The sequence below is a fragment of the Balaenoptera acutorostrata genome, chromosome X (genome assembly GCF_949987535.1).
Source record: "Balaenoptera acutorostrata chromosome X, mBalAcu1.1, whole genome shotgun sequence".
Classification (NCBI taxonomy): domain Eukaryota; kingdom Metazoa; phylum Chordata; class Mammalia; order Artiodactyla; family Balaenopteridae; genus Balaenoptera; species Balaenoptera acutorostrata.
Genome location: NC_080085.1, coordinates 115,728,860 through 115,755,913, shown reverse-complemented (window position 1 = coordinate 115,755,913; position 27,054 = coordinate 115,728,860). Strand labels below are relative to the sequence as shown.

The window sequence follows — 27,054 nt, the reverse complement described above, 5'->3', positions numbered from 1 at the left end:
ATAGATTCCACATTTGGTTGTTTTGAGTGACTATGTTTGAGCCTGCTAGTTAAAGTCTAGAAAAGAATTTCACATCCATTACTATATGTTTCCTTGTTATAAGGTATACTCAGAGCCCTTTAGAAGACAGACCTTTCTACGACAATTAACGTGGACCACCTGCTCTTGACTTAATGGCTTTGTTTATAGAATTACCAGGAAAGAGAATGGAATTGTACTAGCAGGAAAGAGCGAATGAAATGAGCCACATTTTCCTCATTTGTAAATTAGAGGAATTGGACCAGACCAGCATTTTTCAGACTGTTCTTTGGAGCCAGCTAAGGAGGTACCCCAGGGGCCTCCTTGAGGAGAGACAAGGGAGACACAGGGATCTTCTAGTGGGCGAGACTCTGCATCTGTGCCTTTATCTCCTGGCTGCACCAGGGAAGCTTTGCTTTCCTCAGTTGTATGTAGTAGGGTTTTGAACATGATTTCAAGGGGGAAAAGATTCTATGGCTCCTTCACTCCCCCCACCCCCCAAAAAAGATGAAATTTGAAAACCTTTTGAAGGCCTTTCCACCTCTACCCCTCTGTGACTCAATGCCAGTGAAGAAATAGAATATTCTGGAGCAAAGTTATCTTTGCAGGACTGATCTTAGTGCTGTTACCTTTAGGCCCTCAAAGGAAAAGCCAAATTTTAGCCGATTTGGTTGTTTTGAGGACTGGAGGAGTGGTCAAAATAGAAACCAGACAGCAATACTAACAGTAAAATATAAATCCAGTGGCTTCTTAGAGAGTTCATTCAGAGTTAGGGTAGCCATATAATTTATTGTCCAAACCAGGAGGTGCTTAAAAACAATTACACCCAGATAACACGGGCAGACCAGGATTCATGGTCCCCCTAGCGAGGAACCTTACGTTTACCAGAGTGAAGATAAAGAATAGTGTATTTTAAAAATTAGGTGCTTATTGGCTGTTGCACGTTAGCACTGGGGGATGTTAGTGTTAGTTGGTTGGTTGCATTCCATTATTACAGTTGTGTGTGTGTTCCCATTTCCCAGCCATAAGCCATCAGGAAACAATTCCTTACAGTACGTTTTTGTTCACTCCTTTTCCTCCTGATATTTTCATCATAAATTGCAAAAAAAAAAAATTGTTGGGGCATATGAGGGGTGGGTGGGAGCAAGTAGGGAGATGATGGGTATAATTAAAGGAATAGTCTGAATCCTGAACTGCTGCCCCCGCCTCTGCAACCATTATTAATCTTGGAGATGCTCGTGTCAGAGTCCCTAAACAATGCACAGTTAATCCAGATCAAAGTTAATTACATAGTAGTTCCCCTAACACATCTGCCCTCCTTCAGCAATTCCTCGCATTTATCCTAAGCTGAATAGGCAGAAAGGTGCTGCTGTGTTTTTGTTTTTGTTTTTTTTGGGGGGGGGCGCTGCATTGGGTCTTCGTTGCTGCGCGCGGGCTTTCTCTAGTTGTGGCGAGTGGGGGCTACTCTTCGTTGCGGTGCGTGGGCTTCTCATTGTGGTGGCTTCTCTTGTTGCGGAGCACATGCTCTAGGTGCACAGGCTTCAGTAGTTGCAACGCACTGGTTCAGTAGTTGTGGCTCGCGGGCTCTAGAGCACAGGCTCAGTAGTTGTGGTGCACGAACTTCATTGCTCCGCGGCATGTGGGATCTTCCCAGACCAGGGATCGAACCCACGTCCCCTGCATTGGCAGGAGGATTCTTAACCACTGTGCCACCAGGGAAGTCCATGCATGCCATGTGGTTTTGAACGTCTATGTGCGTGTGCATGTGTGTGCCAAAGAGAAAAGCAAGGACTAGAACACCCTTTGCAAGTGTCTGAAAGTGGTTTCTTTACATTAACCATCCCCCCCTCTGAGTTGATTCCTGGGAAAAAGGACCAGGCTGACACAAGCCTGCGGTGGTGTTAGCCTCCCTTAGCCCCGTTGGGGCCCCTTTAGAGAACTGAGATTCCAGAACCCCTAACTTGAGGGGGAAGGTGGTGGTCGAACCAAGGAAGCAGGTTAAAAGATTGAGGGCTAGAAGTCTAGTCCACGTCATGCCACCTCCCAGGGTAAATAAACACTCGAGGCTTCCCAGTATTGCATTCTTCTTGACATGGTTCCCAGAATTAACTGAGAACCAATAAGATTGGTTCACCACCAGTAAGATTGGTGGGAAATCAATAAGATTGACTTCACCCTTACTTACCTGTGCAATAAACAGTATGTGACCCAAAAGGAAATAATCACAATTTCCAATGTTGCTTTTGGTATGAATTTTTTTAAAGCAGGAAAGACATTTCTGTGTACCTTAGTTTTGTCAAGTTGTTTGAGAAAGTTAATTTCCAAATATGACCCTAAATTTTTGGAGAAATGATCCCTATTCTATATTCATTGTATTCTCATGTCTGCCTAAGAGATGTTTGTATCATTATATGAGAATACAATGAATACAAGCTCAATTTACTTTCAGTAAAACATTACTTGCCAATTGTTTAGTGGAAAATACTGTTATGACTTAAAAAAAATTTTTTTTTTATTATAGTTGATTTACAATATTGTGTTAGTTTCTCGTGTACAGTTTCTCGTTACACACACACACACACACTTTTTCATATTCTTTTCCATTATGGTTTATCACAGGATTTGAATATAGTTTCCTGTGCTGTACAGTAGGACCTTGTTATTTATCTATATTACATATAGTAGTGTGTCTCTTTTAATCCCAAACTCCTAATTTATCCCTCCCCCACCCCGTTCCCCTTTGGTAACCATAATTTTGTTTTCTATGTGTGTGAGTCTGTTTCTGTTTTGTAAGTAAGTTCATTGGTGTCATCTTTTAGATTACATATAAAAGTGCTATCATATGGTATTTGTCTTTCTCTGTCTGACATACTTGACTTAATATGATAATCTCTAGGTCCATCCATGTTGCTGTAAATGGCATTATTTCATTCTCTTTTTATGGCTGAGTAGTGTTCCATTGTATATACGTACCAAGTGTTCTTAAGCCATTTGTCTGTTGATGGACATTTAGGTTGCTTCCATGTCCTGGCTATTGTAAATAGTGCTGCTGTGAACATTGGGGTGCATGTATCTTTTCGAATTAGAGTGTTTTTCCGGATATATGCCCAGGAGTGGGATTGCTGGGTCATATGGTAACTCTATTTTTAGGTGTTTTTTTTTTTTTTTGACGAACCTCCATACTGTTTTCCATAGTGGCTGCACCAATTTACATTCCCACCAACAGTGTAGGAGGGTTCCCTTTTCTCCACACCCTCTCCAGCATTTTTTATTTGTAGACTTTCTAATGATGGCCATTCTGACTGGTGTGAGGTGATGCCTCATTGTAGTTTTGATTTGCATTTCTCCAGCAATTAGTGAAGGTGAGTATCTTTTCATGTGCCTATTGGCCATCTGTATATCTTTTTTGGAGAAATATGACTATTTTAAATGTTGTGTTTGTAATTGGAAACTTTAAAAAATAATGTTTTGCTTTACTACTGAGCATCTTCTTGACTTAAGGACTGACTTGAAATCAAACCCTTCAACTAGGTTGAGTTATATCTAAATTACATAATAATAAGACACTCAAGCATCAAATCAGTTTCTAAAGACGCCAAAACACAAATTATGTAAAAATATATCATCAGTGTAATGTTTCTTTTTAGAAGGCTGGAAAGGAATACTTGCACATTTGAAAAAATATTCATTACCTTCGTTTTTGGAGTATGAGTACCAGCTCAACAGAGATTTTAATTTAAGGTATAGTGGTATAGGGAAGACAGTAAATGATCTGGCTATGAAAAACATATTTCAAATTGAACATGTTGAAAATAATCTACATTTGATTGAGAAAAATTAGTAAGCTCTAACAGTGTGGGGACCCAAGCAGTGTTTTTTCATGTAGGAACTGTTGCCCAAATGTAGTTGGCGGGTGGAACTGGAGCAACCCAAGAAATACATTCCTTCTTTTGGTGTCCAGTAGAATTAATTACCTTGGGCCTGAAAAAGACCCTTCAGGGTGGAGACCTCACCCATTTCATCTACAAAGAAGTCTTTAAAGTCAACTATGAAAACCATTGTGGTCTTGGGACTAGTTATGCATACTTAACTCAGAGATGTTCACACTTTCTTTTCATGAGCAGATGCCCTGCTTCGCCAGTTTACTTTTGCAACAAAAGAGTTGCGGTTATTTGTTGAGCAATGATTTGATTATCACTAAACCTTTTAAAGGCTATTAGTAGCAGCAAGCTTAACTGACTTCAGGAGAAACTCACTTCTTACTTGAAGTATACTTGCCTTGCTTCAGTTTTTCTGGGCGCAGACATCCAGTGATTTCAGCTTACTCCATTGAGCTTTGCAATTCAAACTTCAGAAAAGTCCCTTTAATTAGGAACAGATGGTTCACGAATACCCTGGTGCTACACATCTTTGTATTACTTATTCCATCTTTACTTGTCATCATTCATGATACATTTCTTATTTACCTGCTAGCAGCAGCAGTTTTGCCTGGAAGGGTGAAGTCTGTTGTGGTCTTTCAAAAATGCACAAGTGGTTACATGCACCGTGAAAATTAATAGCTCCTATGCCAAAGAGAGTTGCATTCTCATGGTTTCAATTAACACTGACATAATGGGGCTGTGTCTATACCCCAACCCCAAACTCCGGGGACTGTAATTAGAAATCGGTGCCTTAGCCTTGTGATGTCTAAATGACTGTCCTGCCTTGAAAACGATTTCCATTGATCCCCCTTCATTGTTGTCTATTCGAAATGCCCCGACACCTACAAGAGTACTACACAAATTAGCTTGCCATTTCCCCAAATCATTATGTCTATTTTAAAAAATGAGCAATACAAAAAGCTTTTAAGTGTAGATATGTATTCAACATTTAATATTCTTTTTCACACACAACCTTAAAGACTAGAATTGCAAAGAGGAAGGTGGGATATATATATATATATATATATTCTATACACTATAATATATACAGGGGTGGACATGGGGAAGGTAAGGGTATGGGAAGTGTCAAGGACTGAATACTCTCAAAATAATAATAGAGCCCTATACAAGGGGGCGGATACAATGATGTTTCAACTTATCATAACTGAGTCTGATTTAAAACACAACAAGACTTATTTTCAAGCATTTATGCAGTTTCAGTTTTACCTACAGTGTGGCTCCAAATATTCCTGAATGAATCCTAGCTTATTTCATATCTTTTGTTATGTGTTTAAAATCCTATTATCGGGCTTCCCTGGTGGCGCAGTGGTTGAGAGTCCGCCTGCCAATGCAGGGGACACGGGTTCGGGCCCCGGTCTGGGAAGATCCCACATGCCGCGGAGCAGCTGGGCCCGTGAGCCACAACTGCTGAGCCTGCGCGTCTGGAGCCTGTGCTCCGCAACAAGAGAGGCCGCGATAGTGAGAGGCCCGCGCACCGCGATGAAGAGTGGCCCCCGCTTGCCGCAACTAGAGAAAGCCCTCGCACAGAAGCGAAGACCCAACACAGCCAAAAATTAATAATAAATTAATTAATTAAAAAAAATCCTATTATCAGGGACATAGGAGAATCTCCACCTTCTTTCTTTGCACGTTTGTGTATTGAAATCAAACCGAGTTGGGAAGTTGTTGAATAAACCCTTCACATCTCACAGCGTGTTTGGGTTCCTTATCTCTTTCTTTCTTTTTTTCTTTTTTTAATTTTCTTTATTTCTGGCTGCGTTGCGTCTTCATTGCTGCGCACAGGCTTTCTCCGGTTGCGGCGAGCGGTGGCCTCTCTTGTTGAAGAGCACGGGCTCTAGGCACATGGGTTTCAGTAGTTGTGGCACACGGCCTCAGTAGTTGTGGCTCGTGGGCTCTAGAGCACAGCCTCAGTAGTTGTGGTGCAGGGGCTTAGTTGCTCCGCGGCGTGTGGGATCTTCCCAGACCAGGGATCGAAACTGTGTCCCCTGCATTGGCAGGCGGATTCTTAACCACTGTGCCACCAGGGAAGCCCCCATCTCTTTCTTTGATAGTCCCCCTATCTCTTTCTTTGACCATAATTTGGGGAACGATTTCCTGTTATTTTTGTTGGGTGCTTATGTTACCAAGAACAGATAAACATCTAGACCCTTTCTGTGTGTTTGGTACTATTGGCAGTGCAGGGGGAAAATGTTGCAGTGAATGTATGTTAGGAACTGGAAGAAACTAGAAGGAAATGTGTTTCTAACTTGAGTGCCGCATGTTGACTGCCGTCACTGTGTAATGTGGCTGAAGGCTCATTCTGAATTACTGGAATGAGATCCAGGCTGTGTGAAGAGTTCTGTTCCAGGATTTCTCTTTTTTCAGGCAGCTTGCAGTAGTTTTTAATGTGGTGTTTGGAAAATGCAGGTTATTTGGTAGAAAATCCCAATCTATATTAAGAGAGTCTTTGCAGAGAAAAGGACTTTTCTGCAAAGGCATTTTATAGCAGAAATGGAGTGCAGATGTCACGTTAAATGTATATCCTGAGGAACGCAGGAATGAGTATTTTTAAAAGAGTCTTAATAAGTTAAAAAGGAAATGAGGATCCCTCCGCCTCCACTGACTTTTACCATGAAACATAGACTAGCTCCTAAGATCTAAATTCTTTGTTACCTTACCATTTAGAAACACCTTAGTCTTGAAAGATTTCATAAGGCTTGAAAGTTGGCTATTAGTGTATTGTCATTATGCTCAATAACTCAGATTGATTTTGATTTGAGTTAATAAAGGAATATTGAGTGCAGACGATGTTCCCTTTCTATCATACTGGTCCCCCAAAGTAAACAAATCAAGCCATCTTATTCTTCTATAATTAATGTTAAAACCTTTTTCTTATATAAATAATATGCCACGTTCTAGTAGAAATTGATCATCTCTGCTACATTTAGCTGCAAGTTTTTCAAACTGTTAAAACTTTGGCAAAATATATAGTTTCCTGTTTTGTTCCAGTAACCTCTTTTCTCTTCGTGTCCAGCAGTGTTTACTTGAGCTTTTGAGTTCTTTGTGTCTACCTCTGGTGAATATTTTTTTTTCTCATCCCTGTAGCATCTTGAACCATTGTAAGGATGTAGCATTGAGTACATAAGTCATTATTAAAAAATCTGTCATCTCATCCATAGTTGTCCAGTCAGATATTGTTCCATGTAGAACAGTTGCATCCTAACTTGCCCATCAACATAAAAACTGATTCATTTGGTCAGTAAATTTGAAACCTGCAAATTCTCACTAGAAAATATCCAGCCCCAGAGCTGAGGTATTCACTGTGTGTGGATACCCTATGTTAGATCTGGGAACTATGCAGAAGGACCAGGCCCATGTGCTGCCCTCAAGGTTCCAATAGTCTGGCACTCAAAAGATATACATCAAGGAAATTGAGTGTACCTGCTCTAGGACAAAACTGTCCCAGTTCCAATCTTGGCCATCTACTGGAAGATGTTGTGTTTGTCCCTTAATCTCTTTGGGCCTCTGCTTCCTCATCTGTGAAATGAAATAATAATACTCATCTCCTATGATTATTTTGAAGCTTAAATGAGTTAATACAAATAAAGTACTTAGAACGGAGCCTGGCACATAATAAGTACTCTATATCATATAAAGCAATAAAGTCCAATAAAAGCTATTAGTAGAAAATTAATTCTGACATCGAACAGAATATTTTTCTCTTCAGTATTAACATCATGACCTTCATGATCATGAAACCATAGAAACTGAATAAGCATTTTCTCTCTGAGACCATTAACCCATTCTTTATGTCAGTGGTTCAAAGGAGGAAGGGAGGAGTGTACAGTTTTCCTTTTCCTTCCTTTAGTTCTTTCTAAATGTCATTTTGAGAAATAACTATTTAATTGCTAAGTGAGGTCTGAAAAATCTGACTTTTATAAAAGCAACCATAATTATCCCCTACCCGACTCCTCCCCCAGCCCCAAGGATTCTGGAATTCACATCTGGGCTCAACAGACCCTTCTAAATAAAAGAAAACATATCAAACGTTAGTCAAGACCTGTGACCCAAAGGAATAATCAGATTGATCATTTTAAGTGGCATGGCATGCCATAGAGAATCAGTACATAAGTGAGGACTAAAGGAAGATCTTAGAGTACGATTACCCGTTTTGTTAATCCCCATGTGGCATGATCTACCACTGAGTCTTGGGTCTTCTGGTGTAAATTATTTCAGTAAGTTAGTTATTTGGGGACTTGAGAGAAGTAATTGATTTTGAGTGTTACAAGGGAGTAGAATGTGAGTGAAGTTGAATTTATATTCAAAATTATTAAATCCCCAGAACACAGTATGACTTAGTCTACTATTATATCTGCTTACGAGTCTACTATTATATCTGCTTTCGGGTGAAAGGTTTGCCCGTGGCATGGTGGAGAGACCATTGAGAGCTTGTAATGGAGCACCCTTGAGGGCCTGGTATATCATGACATGACAGCGAGAGCCATCACTGGATCAAGGAGATGCTAGATTTTACCAGAAACTCCACAGGAGATTTTAAATTGAAGTACTGTATACTATTAGGCTTTTTCTTCCCAGTGCAATAGTATTCCTTTGGCTTGTTGACCAACCTACATTGCTCTTTACCGAGAAGCCATAGACGATTCCAAAAGAGAGATAGCCATTTTGTTTGTCCACTGGGGTAGTCCAGAGTCAGAAAGGAGAGCTGGTCCTTAGTGCTTTGTGTTCACCATCCTGAACTTGGTCAGGTCAGTGAGAATGGGGACCCAAGACCTGGGGGGTGGTCTCATCACTTCTGGGGGAGTGAGCATTGCAGGGGACCCCTATTTCTTTAGTTCTCATGACTGTTTTAAAAACCTTTGTCTTTCTACTTTATCCCACACAAGGGGTTTATTTCCCAGGTTCTGAATTCCCTTCATGTAAAAAACACTGCATGGTAGTCTGATTAGTGGTTGTGAGACGAAAGACAGAATTTCTCTAACTTTGGTATTTCATATGTCCTTTCTCATCCCAGTTTTCTTATAACTTCCCCAGTTCTGGTATTATTTAGTGTTTCCATAGCATGTTTTAGCTGAGTTCCTTGTGATCATTTTTAGTAGTTACACAACAAATCATGTGCAGAACATGAGCCAGTACTTAGCCAAAGAATGAAATGGAAAAACTCCACTAAACCCAACTTCATAATTTTCCTTTAATAAAACTCTACTGTGTCATTTGGTTTGGTCTCTCTTTCAAAACTTGAGGCTCGGGGCTTCCCTGGTGGCGCAGTGGTTGAGAATCTGCCTGCTAATGCAGGAGACACGGGTTCGAGCCCTGGTCTGGGAAGATCCCGCATGCCGCGGAGCGGCTGGGCCCGTGAGCCACAGCTGCTGAGCCTGCGCGTATGGAGCCTGTGCCCCGCAGCGGGAGGGGCCGCGATAGTGAAAGGCCCGCGCACCGCGATGAGGAGCGGTCCCCGCACCGCGATGGAGAGTGGCCCCCACTTGCCGCAACTAGAGAAAGCCCTCGCACGAACCGAAGACCCAGCACAGTCAAAAATAAATAAATAAATAAATAAATAAATAAATAAACAAATAATTAAAAAAAAATGACATTTGAGTTCAGATAAAAAAAAAAAAAACTTGAGGCTCCATCAACCTATTTTAGGATACTCCTATAAGGCCTACTGCATAAATGATTTGACTTACAGTTGAACCAAGGATATGGTGAACCCCCTCCTAGAGTTAAAAAAAGAGAAAGAAGGGGAAAGGACTTCTTTAGCCAAAAGTGTTTCTCGAGCACAATTGTGGAGTTTAAAATTTTTTCTTATTTCCAAAAGGTCTATACCATTTGGAAATTTCTTTGTGTTTTCTAGGACAGGTCTCATAGTCTACAAATTCCTACTTGCCTTGCTACCTAATCACAAATGCATTCCAGAATAATCCCTGGCACATAGTAGGTGCTCAGTAACTGCTTGTTGATATGTTAACTTTTTACATTGTTTTCTTGCACAAGTCCATCGTTTCCTGATAAGCATCATAATCAAAAAATGCCATGCACTAACCTGGTTTTCACAGGCATTTTCATAATAACTCTTTACCTCTCCAAAATCCAGCCATTTTGGCAGTCTCACCAATGTGGAACCTAATTTAAGATAAAGCAGAAAACTACCGATGCTTAAGATTCGAGTTTCATATATTCAGTTTAAAGAGGCAGGGACGCATGATATATGTGGGAAATCGTTTCAGTGTTTGCTAAGGTGCAGCGCTAGAATCATATGCAGTGAGGTGGTTGCCCACAGGTCGATTATTCTCTTTGGCTTTGGTTTTCTCATCTCTCACATATGAGAGCTGTACTCAGTGATCTCTAGGGCCCCTTCCAACTTCTATGATTGTCTGGCCACCTCCTCTCTCCAGGCCTGTTTGTTCCTCTGTGCAGTGAGGGGGTGGGAAAGTATCAAAGTCCTAACTCTCTGTGACGTTAAAGGCATGCTCTTGTAGCTGTCCAGGAAACTGAGCTATCCAGATTGGCTATTCCTCCAGGGTATTGGTTAGCCAAGATTTTACTGTACGTTAATGCATAGTTAAAAGGACTAATTTACTGCCTAGGAAAACATTTGGCACTGGTTAAAACTGTGGAAAAGTCCTAATTGTTCGCAGGGAACCTTGACTTCGGTGTATACACTACCATCCTGTTGGATGTTCCTCCCCCTTTTAGGCTAGAGTTCTGTTTGAGATAAGAGGGTGTGTGTGTGTACATCAGATAGGAGCCTAACAGTGTGAAGTTTGTCTCCTGATGGTGCTAATCCCCCATTCCTGTTCCTAAGGCTACTGTTGATAAGTGGTATCCAAAGTTACGCTCCAGAGCAGGTGAAGTGCACTGCTGGACTGCCCTGCATCCCAGCATCTGTTCCCTGCGGTGGTATCTGCTTTCAGAAGTCTCTGTTTGCAGAGCTGGTTGGTACTGATAGAGAGGAATGCACTAATCCTCTGATATTGACTCCAAAAGGGGGAGGGTGGGGCAGAGAGAATGAGAACACAGGAACTCTTGGGGAGCTGCCAGCTTGTGATCCTGGCCATGATCCTTTCTAAGCATTGATGGAAATGAGTGACAGGATGGGATCGGCTCTTCTATGCCCAAGACAATTGCACCCTATAGAAGTGCAATTGAAAGGTGAAACAATTGAAGAAAGATGAAACCAAGTCTCATTTCTCTACAGAGGACGCCTAGCCCAATCCGTCTTCGGTGCCGCCTTCATCCTTTCCTCTTCCCTTGCTCATGAACTTTCAGTAGCTCCCTGTGTCCTACCATATGGTGTCTTGATTTCTGCCTGGTTTTCAATCCCCTTTACTGTCTGGCCACATACACAGCCCTTCCTATACTCAGCCAACCTTATTTCCCATAATTCCTCAACCCCGTTCTAAGATTCCACGGTCTGCTCAGTACCATGTATGCTTTTGTTCATTTCATTCTTCCTAACTGCAATGTTCTCCCTTCATTTGATCATTGAAATCCAACCCCTTCTGATTAGCAGATGTAAACTATTATATGTAGAATGGATAAACAACAGGATCCTACTGTACAGCACAGGGAACTATATTCAATGTCCTGTGATAAACCATAAGGGAAAAGAATAGGAAAAAGAATATAAATATGAGTCACTTTGCTATACAGCAGAAATTAAATACAACATTGTAAATCAACTCTACTTCAATGAAAATTTTAAAAATAAATAAATCAATCCAACCCCTTCTTCAGAATTTAACTGAAGTCCCACCTCTTCATCAAGTGTTCCCTGAGCACTCTATGCTGTACTGCTCCCAAGCCTTGGACGGCCTTCACAGAACCCCAGGTTCAAATTTATTCACATTCTTCCCTGTAGGCTACATTAATTTTGTCTTCTGTGCAGCTATTGGCACAGAAGGGAGTACACACGAGGTACCCTTCTAAACTTTGACTGGGGGCTTACGTTTGAAAGGGCAGTCTTGTAGTCAATGTGTTTGAAGAGAAGATGTGCTTGAGTTCCAGTCTGGCAAGGCAAACACAGTGATGGGAGAGGCCACAGCTGGCCAAGGATGGCGGGCAGGTAAAGACCACCTCTACTACTGCGTCTTACGGCGATCCTGGAAATTTATTTGTAAAAGGACTTTGAAATCATTGAGCCGTTTAAAATGAGTGTGAGTAGTTGAGTGTGTGTGTGATATGCAACTTTGTTGTTTAAGGTAATTCAGTGTTCATCCCTACCTCCGCCTTCTTCCCAGCATACCCCTTTTCTTTATTTAATTTTGCTCTTCAGGAAGCAAGCCAGGCCTGCTAAATGTGACCCATCACGACTCATTCTTTTTTTTTTTTTTTTTTTAAATTATTATTTATTTATTTATTTTTGGCTGTGTTGGGTCTTCCTTTCTGTGCGAGGGCTTTCTCCAGTTGCGGCAAGCGGGGACCACTCTTCATCGCGGTGCGCGGGCCTCTCACTGCTGCGGCCTCTCCCGTTGCGGAGCACAGGCTCCAGACGCGCAGGCTCAGTAATTGTGGCTCACGGGCCTAGTTGCTCCGCGACATGTGGGATCTTCCCAGACCAGGGCTCGAACCCGTGTCCCCTGCATTGGCAGGCAGATTCTCAACCACGGGCGCCACCAGGGAAGCCCACGACTCATTCTTAAGGGAAGTTCATGGCCAAGCCTTCAAAGTCAACTTGATAGACTTGCAATTGCTGTGTCTATCTTTGCCCCACCGTTGTCTTTTTCTTCTCCCAATTAGGTAAATCCCACAGCCCAGTGTACCCATGCCCTGTTGAAGATGATCTACTGCTCCCACTGCCAAGGTCTCGTGACTGTGAAACCCTGTTACAACTACTGCTCCAACATCATGAGAGGTTGTTTGGCCAACCAAGGGGATCTTGATTTCGAGTGGAACAATTTCATAGGTGAGCAGGCGATTAATGTATTTCTGTTGCTATTGATTGCTAAGCTTCTAGCCACAAGGAATGCTTTATTTATTTTTTAATTTTAATTTTTTTTTTTTTGGCCATGCCACGCGGCTTGCGGGATCTTAGTTCCCCGACCAGGGATTGAACCCAGGCCCTGGCAATGAAAGCATGGAGTCCTAACCACTGGACCGCCAGGGAATTCCCCAAGGAATGTTTTAATTGTCAGCGATGAAATTTCTGTTCGTTATGTAGTGTTTGCCAGAGTTCTAACTGTACTCAAAGTTCACACCACTCTACAGGTAAATGTTCCCTTGAGCTAATGGTGGCATTTCTGAAGACGTTAGACAGACATTAGACACAGCGAATACCAAGTTTTAATAACAAGAAAGTGATTTTTTGACATTTTCCCCCTAAAGGTCAGTTTTAGTTCTGCATCATAGGCTGGTATCCATGTAAATGCTGGAGTACAGCCATCACTGAGCTGTGAAAGCGGCTTTTCAAGTGTTATATCTGTTACATTGCAACCAAATCTTCTGCAAACGGCCAGATACCTGTTGGGTATTTGGATCAGGTGCAATCTGATTGTGGAAATTTAAGGGTTATGTTTCTGTAGAGATTTAACAATCACAGACTGCTCTGGTGAGAATGGAAGGACTTTTGTCCTGATAATTTTAGAGGTCAGTGTTCTCATCTACATCTAAAACTTAGAAAACCATTACTGGGAACCCAGACAGCAATGGAAGTAAAGTGGCCTGTTTCTAAGAACGTTAATTATGATTTGTGGGAAAGGACAAATTATGGATGATTGAAATATCCAGTCATTGACTCCCTCGATGCCTGCTTAATGCATATGGGAATCCCAGAATGTTAGTGGCGGTTGTTGAAGGTGCTAGTGGTGGGGCCTTCACCCACATACTATCAACACCCCAAAACAAACTCAGGTTTTTCTCCCATACCCAGTTACATTTACGTAATTGTAGAATTTGAGTGTCTTTGTAAGCACCTATTTTTCACTTATTTGTCCGCATCATGGGAACACGTATGCAATTTGCTGAGGGTTTTTTGGGGGAGGGGAATGCGGGGATTGGAGCCGGGGAATGCTGTTTAGTCTGCATGAGAGCTGATTACCATATTAACTCTGAAAGTGCATCAATAAATTGACTCCCAACAGATTCTTGAGAACACTGACACAAGGGAAGAAAAAAAGATGTGAATATTAAACGCTTCAGCACAATTGTAGCCTAAATAGCTCAAAGCTAGAAGACCTGAAAAAATCTTCCACACACAGAAAAGCAGAATCCCATGAAAGGGAAGGCATAAGACCAGCCAACACACACACGCACAAATCATGCCCAGAAAGAAGCCATGGGAGAAATTGTTGCTGGAAAACATTTCCCATGGAAATAAAAGCCCGTGGCATTTCTAGATCTAAAGTTGAAAGTTTTTTCTTTCTCTCTTTTTTAATCCCACTCTCACCCCCACCCCAAATGTCAAGTTTGCAGCTCACTTTTGCTAAATTCATTTTTAAAAAACAAGATGGTTTGCCTTTCCGCTTTCCCCTGTAACATCTAATGCACTAGTTCTCTGGGCAGAGCTGTAGCATTTGCCATACAGTAGCAAAAATGTCTGGTGACAATGATCTAGTTTGGCTGACTTTTCTACAGGCACATCAGGAATGAAGTATACTATTCTGTTCTTCTAATGTGTCTGACAGAAACTATAACTCAGAAACTCGTCTTAAAATACAAATTCTTCTACATATTTTTTTCCAAGAGTCTGCAGGTCCATATCAAAACCATACTCTGGCTTGCTTAATTAACGTCTTCAACCAGGTACTCTAAATCAAGGAGGACTTCCCTTGCTGCCACTGTTCTCGCTGTGTGTTTTACAAATTACATTTGTTGTCTTTGATGAAACAAAAATTCAACCCAAGTGGAAATTGGTAGGATTTCACAATCAATTTTCTTCAGTTATTTTAAATGATACTTTCTGGAGGGAGGAGGAATATAATTATATCTAAACTTCATTTTTAATGGGTGTTTTATTATTTATTTCTAATAAGCTGATATAAAAGGCCAGGAGTAATAGGCATTGTTAATCTCCAGAGCTTTTTCGTGGATTTTCACAAGGGTTTAATTAATTTGCTCTGTGGTTACAGAATTCAGTCCCAATTTACATACCTTGGCCATAAGTTCTTTTTTTTTTTCTTTGCAAGGAATGTTTCCCCCCTTAAAATGACTGCAGTTAATGAATGGGCAAGGGCTTTTTTCCCCGCTTCTTTAAATCAGATGTTGGGGTTAAGTCGGGAAACTGCCTTTTGTTCATCCAGTCGGGTCGCGAGGCTGAAGATGTGGGTCTCTGATTATCGGCGGCGCAGTGCAGGAGGAATCGCTTTCCCTCGTGAGAAGGGGCTGCTTTGTTGCCCGGGTGGCGGGGGGAGTGTCGTGAGCACTGAAATCCTGCAGTGGGACTAGACCCTTTGAAGAGACTAAGGATGAGTTTTCCAACTCTGCCTTCTCGCTGCCGAGCTCTTCTGTCCCTCTCTTGAACTGTACCTATTCAACTGCCGTCCACCTTTATCAAGGTGGATCCGAATAGTCAAAACACCTTGGACTTGGCTTCGTAAGAGGTTGGTTACAGGAAACCTTCTTTTTGAAAAATACTCCCACCACCACCACCACCACGAAAGTCAGTTTCTGGGGAATCATAAATTACGGGTAGGTGCAACTTGCTCTCCGTCGCATCCTGCCGTCGTGGTAACATTCATTTGACTCCTAGCCACCCTTATGAACGTCACATGTCTGCTGCCACTGGGAATTTAGTATGAGGGGGTCGGGATTGCCGGCTGGGACGTCAGCCAGTTCCTGGCAAGAGGCAGGAGCCGGTCAGATACCCCGCAAAGGGAGACCTGCAGCCTAGATCCATCAGAGGCAACAACACCGGACCGGCCATCGTGGGACTCCTCTTGGGGCTCCTCATCAGGGCCGGCCTCTTCTATGGAGGCGTCCAGTGGATAGCCAGGCTGGACTTGCCCTGGGGCTGAGGGGCGCCTTTGGCTCCCGGGCTGCAGGCTCCAGGCAGACCACAGCCTCACTCGCATTCTTCAGTCGCGGGACACGCAACGCCATGGCACCGGCGCGACAAGGGCCTGGCCCCTCTCCCTTCCCGGGCCCTTGTGCACGGCCGGCTGGCCTGGAGTTGACAAAGACACCAAACAGCCAGAAGAATTGGGGTTTATGTTCCCTTTTGCAAACACGAACACGTTCATGATCTGGCCTTTCCTTGCCACCAGGGGAATAAGTAGTGACGAGGTGCGCCGTTTCCTTCCTGTTGAAACCTCTGTGTTTGAGATGTTTATGGTCTGTCCCTTCATGATCTTTTTCTCTGGAGCCAGCAACTCCTCCTCGGCCCCGAAGGCATGTGCTCTCCGGGCGTGGCAGCCCCGATGCTTTGACGATGATGAACACGTTTAGGTTGTGCTCCGCTTGTTTACAAAAGTCCCCTTTTGCTAGCACATCAAACGCATCTTTCCTCTCCTCGCGCACAATGGTAGATTCATGCTGGCAGCCTTTCCTTAGAGGTTGGAAGTGTCAGTTTATTGGCGCTTACCACAACGCAACCTGAAACTTCATTTGTTACGACTTTCAAAAAAAATTGCATTGCACGGACATCTCTTCGTGGTTTGTGACATCGGAACGGTAGTTGAAAGAAATGAGCCCATGCTTTAAAATGTTGGGTTGCATTTGTTCTCGGGGGAAGGTGAAAGGTTGCTGACCAGATTTGGGTTCACTGATCTGCTGATGCCAGAACTCCTTTCCATCAGCGAGCTTAGGTAGAAGTTCAGCTGTGGCCTGTGCTTTGAGAGAGACACACCATCTTCTAGAAACTCGCCCTTCTTTCTGGCAGCTATCCTTGGACTACCTGAAGGCTGTGGAGAATGTGAGCCTAACTCTCCTTTAAGGGGAAAGAACAAGTTTAAAAGTTCACTGCTTGTCATGAATGAGGCATCCTTTTTCTCATTTGGAGATTACCTTTCCAATTTCTTCTAATTTTACGCAATAAGTATCAGGGAAAAATACTAAATCTTGTAATCCCAAGAACCATGGACGACAAGAAAACCCATACAGCGCTTTTCATTAAAGAGATTCAATGTGTCCTAAAAAATTCTAGACTCCTCCAAAATGTAAAAGTGATTTCCAGAGTAATTACTGAAGACACACATTGTGAACACATGGATTTTGTGCCCTGTCTTGGGTTGTCTTTTCATTTGAATAAAAAGAGGTACATGCTTTTGCTTTAAAATAACTCAAGGCCCTTGTATTTGAAATGGGAAGTTTATCTTAATACAAAAATTGCATTTCTCAAAATGTCATCATTTGGAAGGTCATTAAAATTCCTAGGAGCACTTTCATTTGTATTTTCTAACTGCACACTCAAGGATCTGAAAGGGTTTCATTTAAAAAATGAAAGAAAAGAATTGGTATGCCAGGATTCGAACTGATTTATGTTTTTTTTTTTTAATTTTATTTATTTATTTATTTATTTATGGCTGTCTTGGGTCTTCATTTCTGTGCGAGGGCTTTCTCTAGTTGCGGCAAGCGGGGGCCACTCTTCATCGCGGTGCGCGGGCCTCTCACTATCGCGGCCTCTCTTGTTGCGGAGCACAGGCTCCAGACGCGCAGGCTCAATAATTGTGGCTCACGGGCCCAGCCGCTCGCTGGCATGTGGGATCTTCCCAGACCAGGGCTCGAACCCGTGTCCCCTGCATTGGCAGGCAGATTCTCAACCACTGCGCCACCAGGGAAGCCCCCTGATTTATGTTTTTGACTCTTGTAAATGGAACATGAAATGAGAAGATCCGTGGAGGTCTCTGGAAGAACTGGCATGTTATTCTGCTTCCAGCCTTAGGTTTGTCAGCTGGGAGCTAGCTCAGAGCCGTACAACGACAGCCACTGACACATGGAGGGATGAATAATCAGTGTGGTAGAAGGTTCCCGATTGGGTTTCCTTGCTGTGGAATAAAGCCTTCATCTGGTCACTTCACACTCTAGAGAGCTAGTGGTAAATACTGACTGAATGAAGTTCTGTGTCATAGAAATAGATCTAAAAGCATGAATTAATGATGATCATGCCTCTCCCTCGCCCCCCCAGCACCACCCCCCAAGGGAAACAAAGACAGTAAAATAATCAGACTGATCACCCAAGGCCAAGCTAATGATTTCCTTTGTATGCTGTATTGTTCTGCCCCAAACCTCATGTTAGATGCTATGCTGATGGTGGCCGAGAGGTTAGAGGGTCCTTTCAACATTGAATCGGTCATGGATCCCATCGATGTGAAGATTTCGGACGCTATTATGAACATGCAGGAGAACAGCGTGCAGGTGTCTCAGAAGGTAAGGAAGGCCGGGTCCTGGAAAGGAGAGGAAGGGGCCCGCGCCAGCCTGCGCTGTCACTTCCGTCACGTGACCACACTTATGCCAATGCAGGTTTTCCAGGGATGTGGACCCCCTAAGCCTCTCCCAGCTGGTCGGATTTCCCGTTCCATCTCTGAAAGTGCCTTCAGTGCCCGCTTCAGACCCTTTCACCCCGAGGAGCGCCCAACCACAGCAGCTGGCACTAGTTTGGACCGACTGGTGAGCACTTTGGCAGGAATGGCCGTGTTTGATGACAAAGAACTGAAAACATTTGCTCAAAATGCATCTTTATTTGGGACGCTTCCAACTGTTGGGTCTTTTCAAGTGGAAGTTTTCCAGCAAATTGCACAGGGATGTCGGTGAATCTGCCTCTTTGATTCCCTAGCTCAGAAGTTTCATCCGTAGGCTAACAAGTAGGGTGCACTGAGGCATATCTGGACACCTGCCTTTTGTTTCACAGTGTGGGTAACACATAGGCTGGATCCTGAGTTATAAAAGCCCTGCCAGAAGAGACTGTGTCTTATCAGTGTATCTCCGGGGCGTGAGACCTGGTGGGCCTCAGAGGGCGGTTCTAATGAAGAGTGAGAACGGATGGTGGATCTAGGCACTAGGCAGCATTTTTTTCACAGAGCTTCTATTTCACCTGTTAATACTTTGGGTGATTTTATACGTTTTACATATCAGTGTGATCTGTATTTTTCTCCTCTGACTAGAGAGAGACTCTGGAGATACTTTACAGTGATGAAAAAGGCACATGTGTAGGTAGTTTTAGCGTTTTACAGAGGTCTCTTTTTCTCTCTCTCTCTCAATGAGGTTACTGATGTCAAGGAGAAACTGAAACAGGCCAAGAAGTTCTGGTCCTCTCTTCCTAGTAACGTCTGCAACGATGAGAGGATGGCTGCAGGAAACGGCAATGAGGATGACTGCTGGAATGGAAAAGGCAAAAGCAGGTTAGCCTCCGTCGAACGGGTGTGCAATCTCTCCCTTCCTGGATGCCCGGAGTCCTTTCAGAGAAGGTTTGCTCAGTTGTTTAGTCGAGGCAGCATGAAGCATTTCACAAGTAGGTGGCAACAACATGGAAGGCTTCTAGACATTCTTAGGAATTGGCTCTGCTGTAGAAGTGTTGGGAAGGCCCCCAGCTACTTGCAAAGAGTTCTGGGGCAAAGGTTTGTGACAGTGGTTATAAGCTGGTGTTACAGCTGCAATGAGGGATTGAGCTGTTTTAATAGTGTCATTATTTTTAATGTTTTATACCTGTGGTCCTGTGCTCGATGGCCTGGCCTCATAAAGTACCAGTTCTCCAAAGGTCTCATTCTCTTACTTGATGATGCTCTGTGTCCCTCCCCTACATACTCAGTAAGTTAGACAAGTACCCACTTCACTCTGACCCACCAACCTCCGCAAAATGGGTAGTTTTCAAAAAGGTCGCAGTCAGATTGGAGAAACATAATGTATACCCAGGAAAAGGAGAGATTCGAGTTATTCGAAAGGCAAGCACTTGCAGTTCATTGCACTCAGTGGAAAATACTAGAACCTAGGCAGGAATCTTTGACGATCTTCTGTAACTTTTTGTTTTACTGATCATGTGAATGGGGTCATTCCTCATTGCAGGTACCTGTTTGCAGTGACAGGAAACGGATTAGCCAACCAGGGCAATAATCCGGAAGTCCAGGTTGACACCAGCAAACCGGACATACTGATCCTTCGTCAAATCATGGCTCTTCGAGTTATGACCAGTAAAATGAAGAATGCTTATAATGGGAACGATGTGGACTTCTTTGATATCAGTAAGCATTTGTGCTTCTAAAGGACAAATTGTTGTATACCTTGTGATGAGAACCAGCAGAATGAAATCTCTATTCCATTTTTTTTTCCAAAAATAGGTGATGAGAGCAGTGGAGAAGGAAGTGGAAGTGGATGTGAGTATCAGCAGTGCCCTTCGGAGTTTGAGTATAACGCAACTGACCACTCTGGGAAGAGTGCCAACGATAAAGCCAGCAGCGCTGGGGTCCCCGCTGGGGCCCGGCCCTACCTCCTCACTGTCTTCTGCATCTTGGCCCTGGTTATGCAGAGAGAATGGAGATAATTCTCAACCGTAGAGAAAAAGTGTTCATCATCAAAAAGTTAAAAAGGCACCGGTTATCACTTTTATACCATCCTAGTGACTTTGCTTTTTAAATGAATGGACAACAATGTACAGTTTTTACTATGCGGCCACTGGTTTAAAAGATGCTGACTTTGTCTTTTCATTCAGTTTTGCGGGAAAAGGGGACTTGTACGTAAGGTCAGTCCTGCTCCCTCAGAATCATGTTAAATGTGGCTAACAGTGTAGGTACAGAACTGTAGTTAGTTGTGCATTTGTGATTTTTATCACTCTGTTTGTTTGTTTTTTTTTGTTTTGTTTCGTTTGTTTGTGGGTTTTTTTTTTTCTTCAATACGGTCTCACCTTGTTTCTTACAAGAAAACCAGGGTCCTTTCTTGGCATGTAACATGTACGTATTTCTGAAATATTAAATAGCTGTACAGAAGCAGGTTTTATTTATCATGTTATCTTATTAAAAGAAAAAGCCCAACAAGCAGTAAAATTGCCAGTTATCCCTGTTGTTTTTAGTTGCCTTATCTGGAGAGAAGAGGAGGTCATTTTTTAAATTTTTTATTAAGTTAGGACAGAATGTGAAGGCGCAAGGGGGCTTCTGAGTCACTTGTCAGGTTGTATTCAAACATCAATACAAGAAGAAGGTTATACTTCATTTATAGCTGATGACTGGAAGAGACTGCAGACTACCCATTTTGGTTGAGTTGGATTGTATAAACTAAGATCACAGGTCCATTTCTTGAAGCCACTTATCCTTAAAGTGTAGTCCATCTAGAAGATTCCTGATGCATTCTCCCTCGAAAGATATAAGGCATGCAGGATATCCTAGTTATCACCTGTTCACACTTAGTTTGGGGGTGGGTTTGGTTTGGTTTTTTTATCCAGGCAAGTTAGCACGCCCACTGTGTGCTGGTCTTCGTGTCCACACTTGACCCTCCTTGAATTGATATCCCAACAATCTCATTTGGTCCTTCTTGTTCCAGATTTCAACCCCGGTCATATAGAGGGAGCTGTCTGGGGGCTGGCCAGAACTGGGGTACAGCCTGGGCTCAGGGAGTAACTATCAACACTCAAGCAAAGTTTTCGTCCGAGCAGGTGTACTTGCGTTTGTTTTTGGATCCCAGGTTTTTTTTAAAAAAAGATTTAAGGTGTCTTATTTGAGTCTTTTTCTCTCCCAGCCCCATCTGATCAGAAGGGCAAGGGTCTTGCCATGCATGGTTCACAGCTGTGTGCTACCCTATCAGCCAAGTGGCCCACTTGGGGAGATCTGAGTGTCCAGATTGTTTTTCATGTGTTGTCGGGATTTGGCGGGGGGCGGGGAAGGAGTGGGAGTAGGTAGAGCTGAGAAGACCACATCTTAGTGGTGACCTTTAGCCACACGTCCCAGGCCAAAGAGTAAGTAAGCACTGCCTTGGCCCCTTTGGAGCCCTTTCTTTCCTTGAGTCCTTACCAAATGACAGCCCATAAAACTATGAGAATGTAACAAAATCACGTTAAAAAGAATTCCCAGAAGTCTTCAGAAAGAATCACGCTCTGCAAGTCTCTTCCTGCTTTGACAGCCATTAAGATCCCAATGAATTCCACGGAAGCTGAAACCCACAGAGAGGTTGTTTGTGTTATTGTTTAATCTTCAGTTGTAAGAGTAATTCTCTATTTTTATATTGAAACATAATTACTTGATAGCTCAGGGTCTACATTTCCTTCAACTTTTTACACCAAATTCTGTAGAATGGACAAAATGGAATATTGGGGGCTGTTGTCAACAGAGGCTTAATTTTATTAGAAGTAGCCAGTTATTTATTAAAGCATGATGTTAATAAAATAGGCATATTCTGGCTGGTGTGTATAAGTGTTTTGTTCTTTTATTTTTTAAACAAATCACAGAAGACATAAAATTGAAAAGGCGCTCCATTTATGTATGAGGAAAAATTGATTGTAAATAGCTAAGCTGCCTTGTGAGAACTTGGAAAATGTGCTGATACTTAGTAACTACCTCAGTTGTGAGGAATTTCCTTTTTAGCTTAGACTGCTATTATTTTTACTTGGTAGAAATGAATCTGGTCTCCAAAATGTGGCTCAAAGAGTTATCCCCATAGACCTTGTTAGATTGTTTTTTAATTTAAAACCTTGAACTCTGCCCAGCTGTTTTCTTTCAGTCAAGTTCTCGAAACCAATAACATTTTCCGAATTAAATATTCTTGAAGGTTCTTCTGGAGTCTAACTGATTTGTTTTCTTTCTTTGCATTTTTTTCCTGTTACTCTTTTATTATTTAAATTGTCTCTTGCTTTTGAACTCGAATATGAAATAAACAAATCCTAGACTTTTCCATTCAGGTCTGACTGGATAACTCTTGGCTTCTAACCAGCTGGCAGGCTCACACCCCCACACCCTCCCCAAAACAGGAATAAAGGCAAGTTGAATATTTTAAAACCTAAGAGTTCAGCATATGAGGTAGAAGAAAAGCTTTGTGAGGAGAACTTACTTTTCCAAAGCCTCAGTTAATAGCACGTGAAGGGTTCGTGCTTTACAAAGTCGTTTCTCATCTGTACCTTAAGAAACAACATTTTACGACACTTAGATTTGTACTTTCTTTCAAAAAGTCAGTAATTAGCACCTATGATTTTGATAAAACCATACAAACAATTGACTTAAATTTTTGAACTTTAGTTCCTGAGTGTTAGAAACCTAACAGTGTGCAGGTAATTTTTTACGAAAATTAACAGTTAATTTTTTGAAGTAAAATTTATCATATGTGATGACAGAACTGCAACAAAAATACGTATAGATGGTGCTACACAAAATTCTACTTGCCCTTTTGTGTTGGCAGACTATGTCCATTTGCATAGCTAAAAGGTAGTTAGTATGTTAATAACTATCTACTACAGGAAGCCTGTGTGTGTGTGTGTGCGCACGCGCATATGTATGTGTGTGTGTGTGCGCGCGCACTCACTCTCAAGCAAATACCAGACTACCAAATACAACTTTCTTTTTTGAAATAAAAATGCACTGAGAAGTTTCTTCCAACGTAAAGCTTAGTGGGAAAAATATAATTCGGCATTCCGTGATACATTATACTTTAAAAATTCAGTTTCCACTTTTAAACTCCTAATTATTTTCTTCTAAAAATCCTTTTTATATATGTGAAAAATACCTGAAAGATAAACTGGTAATATCGGAGTTTCGATTCCATCAGGAAGGCAAATGCCATATAATATTTGCTTGTCTAATTTAGTTTTTACGTAGGTAATATATAGACAGGGTTTAAAAACCAAAACATGTACTATAAAGGTGCAAAGCACACGTTTCTGTCCTGTTCCTGCATCCATCTGCCCAGTTACCCCCCCACACGTTAGATAAACTTATTAGTTTTTTAATGTCTTCTCTCAAATTTGGTTCCTTTATACAAATAGAAGCAAATATGAATAGATTTTTCTTTTTTGCCTCTTTACATGAAAGGTAGCATATTATACCCAATCATCATATTTTTTTAGGTTAACTTTAAAAAGTATTGAGAGGAGGAGGAGGAGTCCCTAAAGATAATGGATTCCTGTTCTAAAAGCATGGCTTCTCCGTGCTACCACAATTTGGATTTTTACTGCATTTTGGCCCAGATTAATCTAGGTAATTTTTCAAGAAACAAACATGGAATTGACGAGAAGCAGTTTGCCGTTGTAGTGCTGTCATCCTGGAGTGCACAATTAGGATGCTCTCTGTGGTTCATTAAGCTTCATTTTTGGCGCTTTATTTCCATATCGTCACCAGTGAAGAAGACATTGGCAAAAGCGATTGGGAAGATCCTCTTAGAACACAGCACATCAATACCACTCTTAGTGCTTGGAAATGGTTCAGAAATGAAATGTTGTGCCCTGGAATCGACTCATATTTAATAGAATGAAGTACTCTTAATGTTTCCTCACGCCCAAATGCCTGGAAGCACCATCAACTGCCACACAGGATGGAGGTGAGAGTGTCAGGAAAATGTGTAACTAGATCGTCTGGGTTACTGCATGATTTATCTGTCCAGCGGTAGAGGAATCATTAGGATATGCAAATGTCCACATTCAGTTTTCATGTAAGATTAAATTTTTACTCATCAATGTTTGAAGTGACTTCTAAATTCGGAATTAGAAGTTATGAGTGTCCATGTGTGGAATTAAATGCCCATTTTACTCTATTTTTGACATTTCCTAAAGAAATGTTAGGAATTCTGAAAAAAAAAAACAGGATCATTGTAAAGAACAAGGTTTTCATGTGTCAATCCTGTCAGGTTAAAGCTGATGAAAGGTGACAGGTGTGGTTAAAGAATTGAAAAGACAGCACATGTGTATTGACCCAACATGCTTTTCTAAAGGTCTTATGGACTTTGATCAAAGTTCTCTGCACTTGTGTTTCTTAGCAGACAGAGTTGGAAGTCCTGTGTGTTTGTGTATACACACAATCATATCTACACACAGGTGTATTTGTGTATTTTCAAACACTTAATCCCGGTTAGACTCTACCCTGTCACTTATGGGCTGCCCTGCTGGTAGTGGTGTGTGCTTGGGAAATGCACACTATTTTAATAATAGCCTAAGGGAAACATAATTTGGAAGGTAAGTCTCCTGCCAAGAAAAAGAAATATACACACATGCACATATAAAATGCATTCCAGATAGAATTTCTTAGATTTACCACTGCCTGGGGTTTGCTTTTCTGCATCACCATCGACAGCCTCAAGCTGCCTATAGCCTGCTGTTCTTGGTGACTCACCACATGGGCAGTTGGTGCCAGGTTGGCCAGAAAGAAATAATCATGGTCAGCGGGTGATTTTCTGAACATGCACAAGGATCTCAACCCTCTTTCACTACATTTACCTTTAAAGGTCTTTAGTGCCCCTGCTCTCACGTCTCTCTTAAGTGTAAAGAAAAATTGTTGTTATTCTGTTGTTGGAGTTCTGAGTACTTTGGAACGAGCTCTGGCAGCAGCAAGGAACAGTTATTTGGGCATATTTACCGTAAAAAGGAAAGTAGTTCCTTGCCGTTAATTCACCTGTAATCTCTCGACTGAGCAGCGAGGTGGGTTGAACCTGTGTGCCTGGCACAAAAGCTGGGCCACGGCAATGACCTCACACGATCCGGCAGAGTAGAAATCCTTCCATTTTGCAGATGTGTCAAATGACTGGAAGAAGCTGGGTAACTTGTCCAAGGGGTGACAGGTAAGAAATGCAAGAACCAGGTCTGGAACCGAGGTTGGTCTGCCACAAAAGCCTGTTTATCTCAAGTGGTATATTTCCTCTGATTACCCTTTTCCCCTTATTCCACCTCCCTGAATTATCAGGAAGGGACGGGGCTTGTCAGGCTTGCTGCACGTAGAGCTTGTCCTGGTCCTGCGGAAGGGCCAGGGTCAGGGTCATGGCAGACACTGACTTGGCTGACCCGAGTTCAGGGCGAGGAGTCCAGGACCACCTGGAGACAAATCTTGATGATGCCGAGGTTTTCTAACCACAGTGGCAGTGGCTCTTTGCTCAGCCTGATCTCAAAGCAGAAAGAGCTCGGATGATAGTGCAAGGGGACCATGTGGTCTCTACTTGCTGGTTCTTGAAGAACTGGAATTAAGTCAAGCGAACCTGTCCGTCATCCGCAGGACAGCCTCACGTGACCCTGTGTGAATGGGCTCTGGGCGTGCCCGGACAGCTGCCTTGATCTGTTGAGAAGAATACCATGGTTTACGTGGGAATATTCACACCTGCTTAATCAGCCGGAGCTTTGTGAGGATAGATGGGATAAATGGGGCCCAGTGAATAGTATCTGGGCTTCTTAAAGAGCCCTTGACAAGATTCCACCTTGAAAGTTACACCTGGGTCAGAGATTGGACACAAAGACCCGAGATAACAGGGGCTGCTCTAGCCTGGGGAGTGTAACAATAGGTTCCTCCCGCTGGGCTGGTCTTAGTGCATCTTAGAAAGGACAACATCTGAAGACAGTACATGTGCTTTAGGGTCAAGAGATTTTGACTTGCCATTTCCTACCTCGGGCAAGGGGGTGGAGGGGAGAGAACCCTGGAGCTTTTGTTGGTTGTTCCCTGAACATATGTCCTAGCATGCCCATCAGACAGTATGTGCTAGAAAAATTTGGAAAGGTCCTTGACTAGAGGTATTCAGACCTTGTTGCAAGGTCCAGAGAGACGTAGTTTAAGATCAGCAGGGACCCCGAGGACTCTGCCTCCAAATGAAAGGCAAGTGATGGCCTCACTAGTCTGAGGAGAGAGGCACTGAGAGGCGATGTGAATCACACCTCTAAAATCGGGAGTTGTGGGAAGGGTGAATTTCTAGAACTAAAGGCAAACTGCCTTCTTAGAATGTGTAAATGGTCCATTTTGAACAAAGAGGGTTTCTTCCCTTACTCGATGACTAGTGAGTTATGTAACTGGATAAACCAAAGATGCTGTACGCTGATGATGACCAAAATCCCTGGATCCAAGAGGTGGATCAGAGTGGTATGGGGGAGGAAGGCAGCGTCTGAGGTGGCTGAGAGGGACTGGTGTTCTTCAACTTGCCCCTTGGGCCACTGGCCTCCACATAGGTCAGGGCTGGCTGGGTCCTTATGTGCCCCACATTGTGTAATTTGTCTGCTAAGTTCCCTTTTGGAGAACTGTACAAGCAAACGAATTTGCAAGTCCTTGTCATATTGAAACAGACTCCA

General features: G+C 42.6%; 1 protein-coding gene across 1 annotated transcript in view; it reads left to right on the top strand.

Moving 5' to 3' along the window:
- The window catches only part of GPC4 (glypican 4), a 110,410-nt gene extending 87,830 nt beyond the window's left edge, over positions 1-22,580 (top strand). The window contains exons 4-9 of the mRNA XM_057538715.1: positions 12,696-12,861; positions 18,127-18,257; positions 18,351-18,497; positions 19,092-19,228; positions 19,890-20,065; positions 20,162-22,580. Of these exons, the coding sequence (XP_057394698.1) occupies positions 12,696-12,861; positions 18,127-18,257; positions 18,351-18,497; positions 19,092-19,228; positions 19,890-20,065; positions 20,162-20,364 (960 nt within the window). The 3' untranslated portion in view covers positions 20,365-22,580. The remainder of the gene's footprint in view (positions 1-12,695; positions 12,862-18,126; positions 18,258-18,350; positions 18,498-19,091; positions 19,229-19,889; positions 20,066-20,161) is intronic.
- Positions 22,581-27,054: the final 4,474 nt, after the last annotated feature.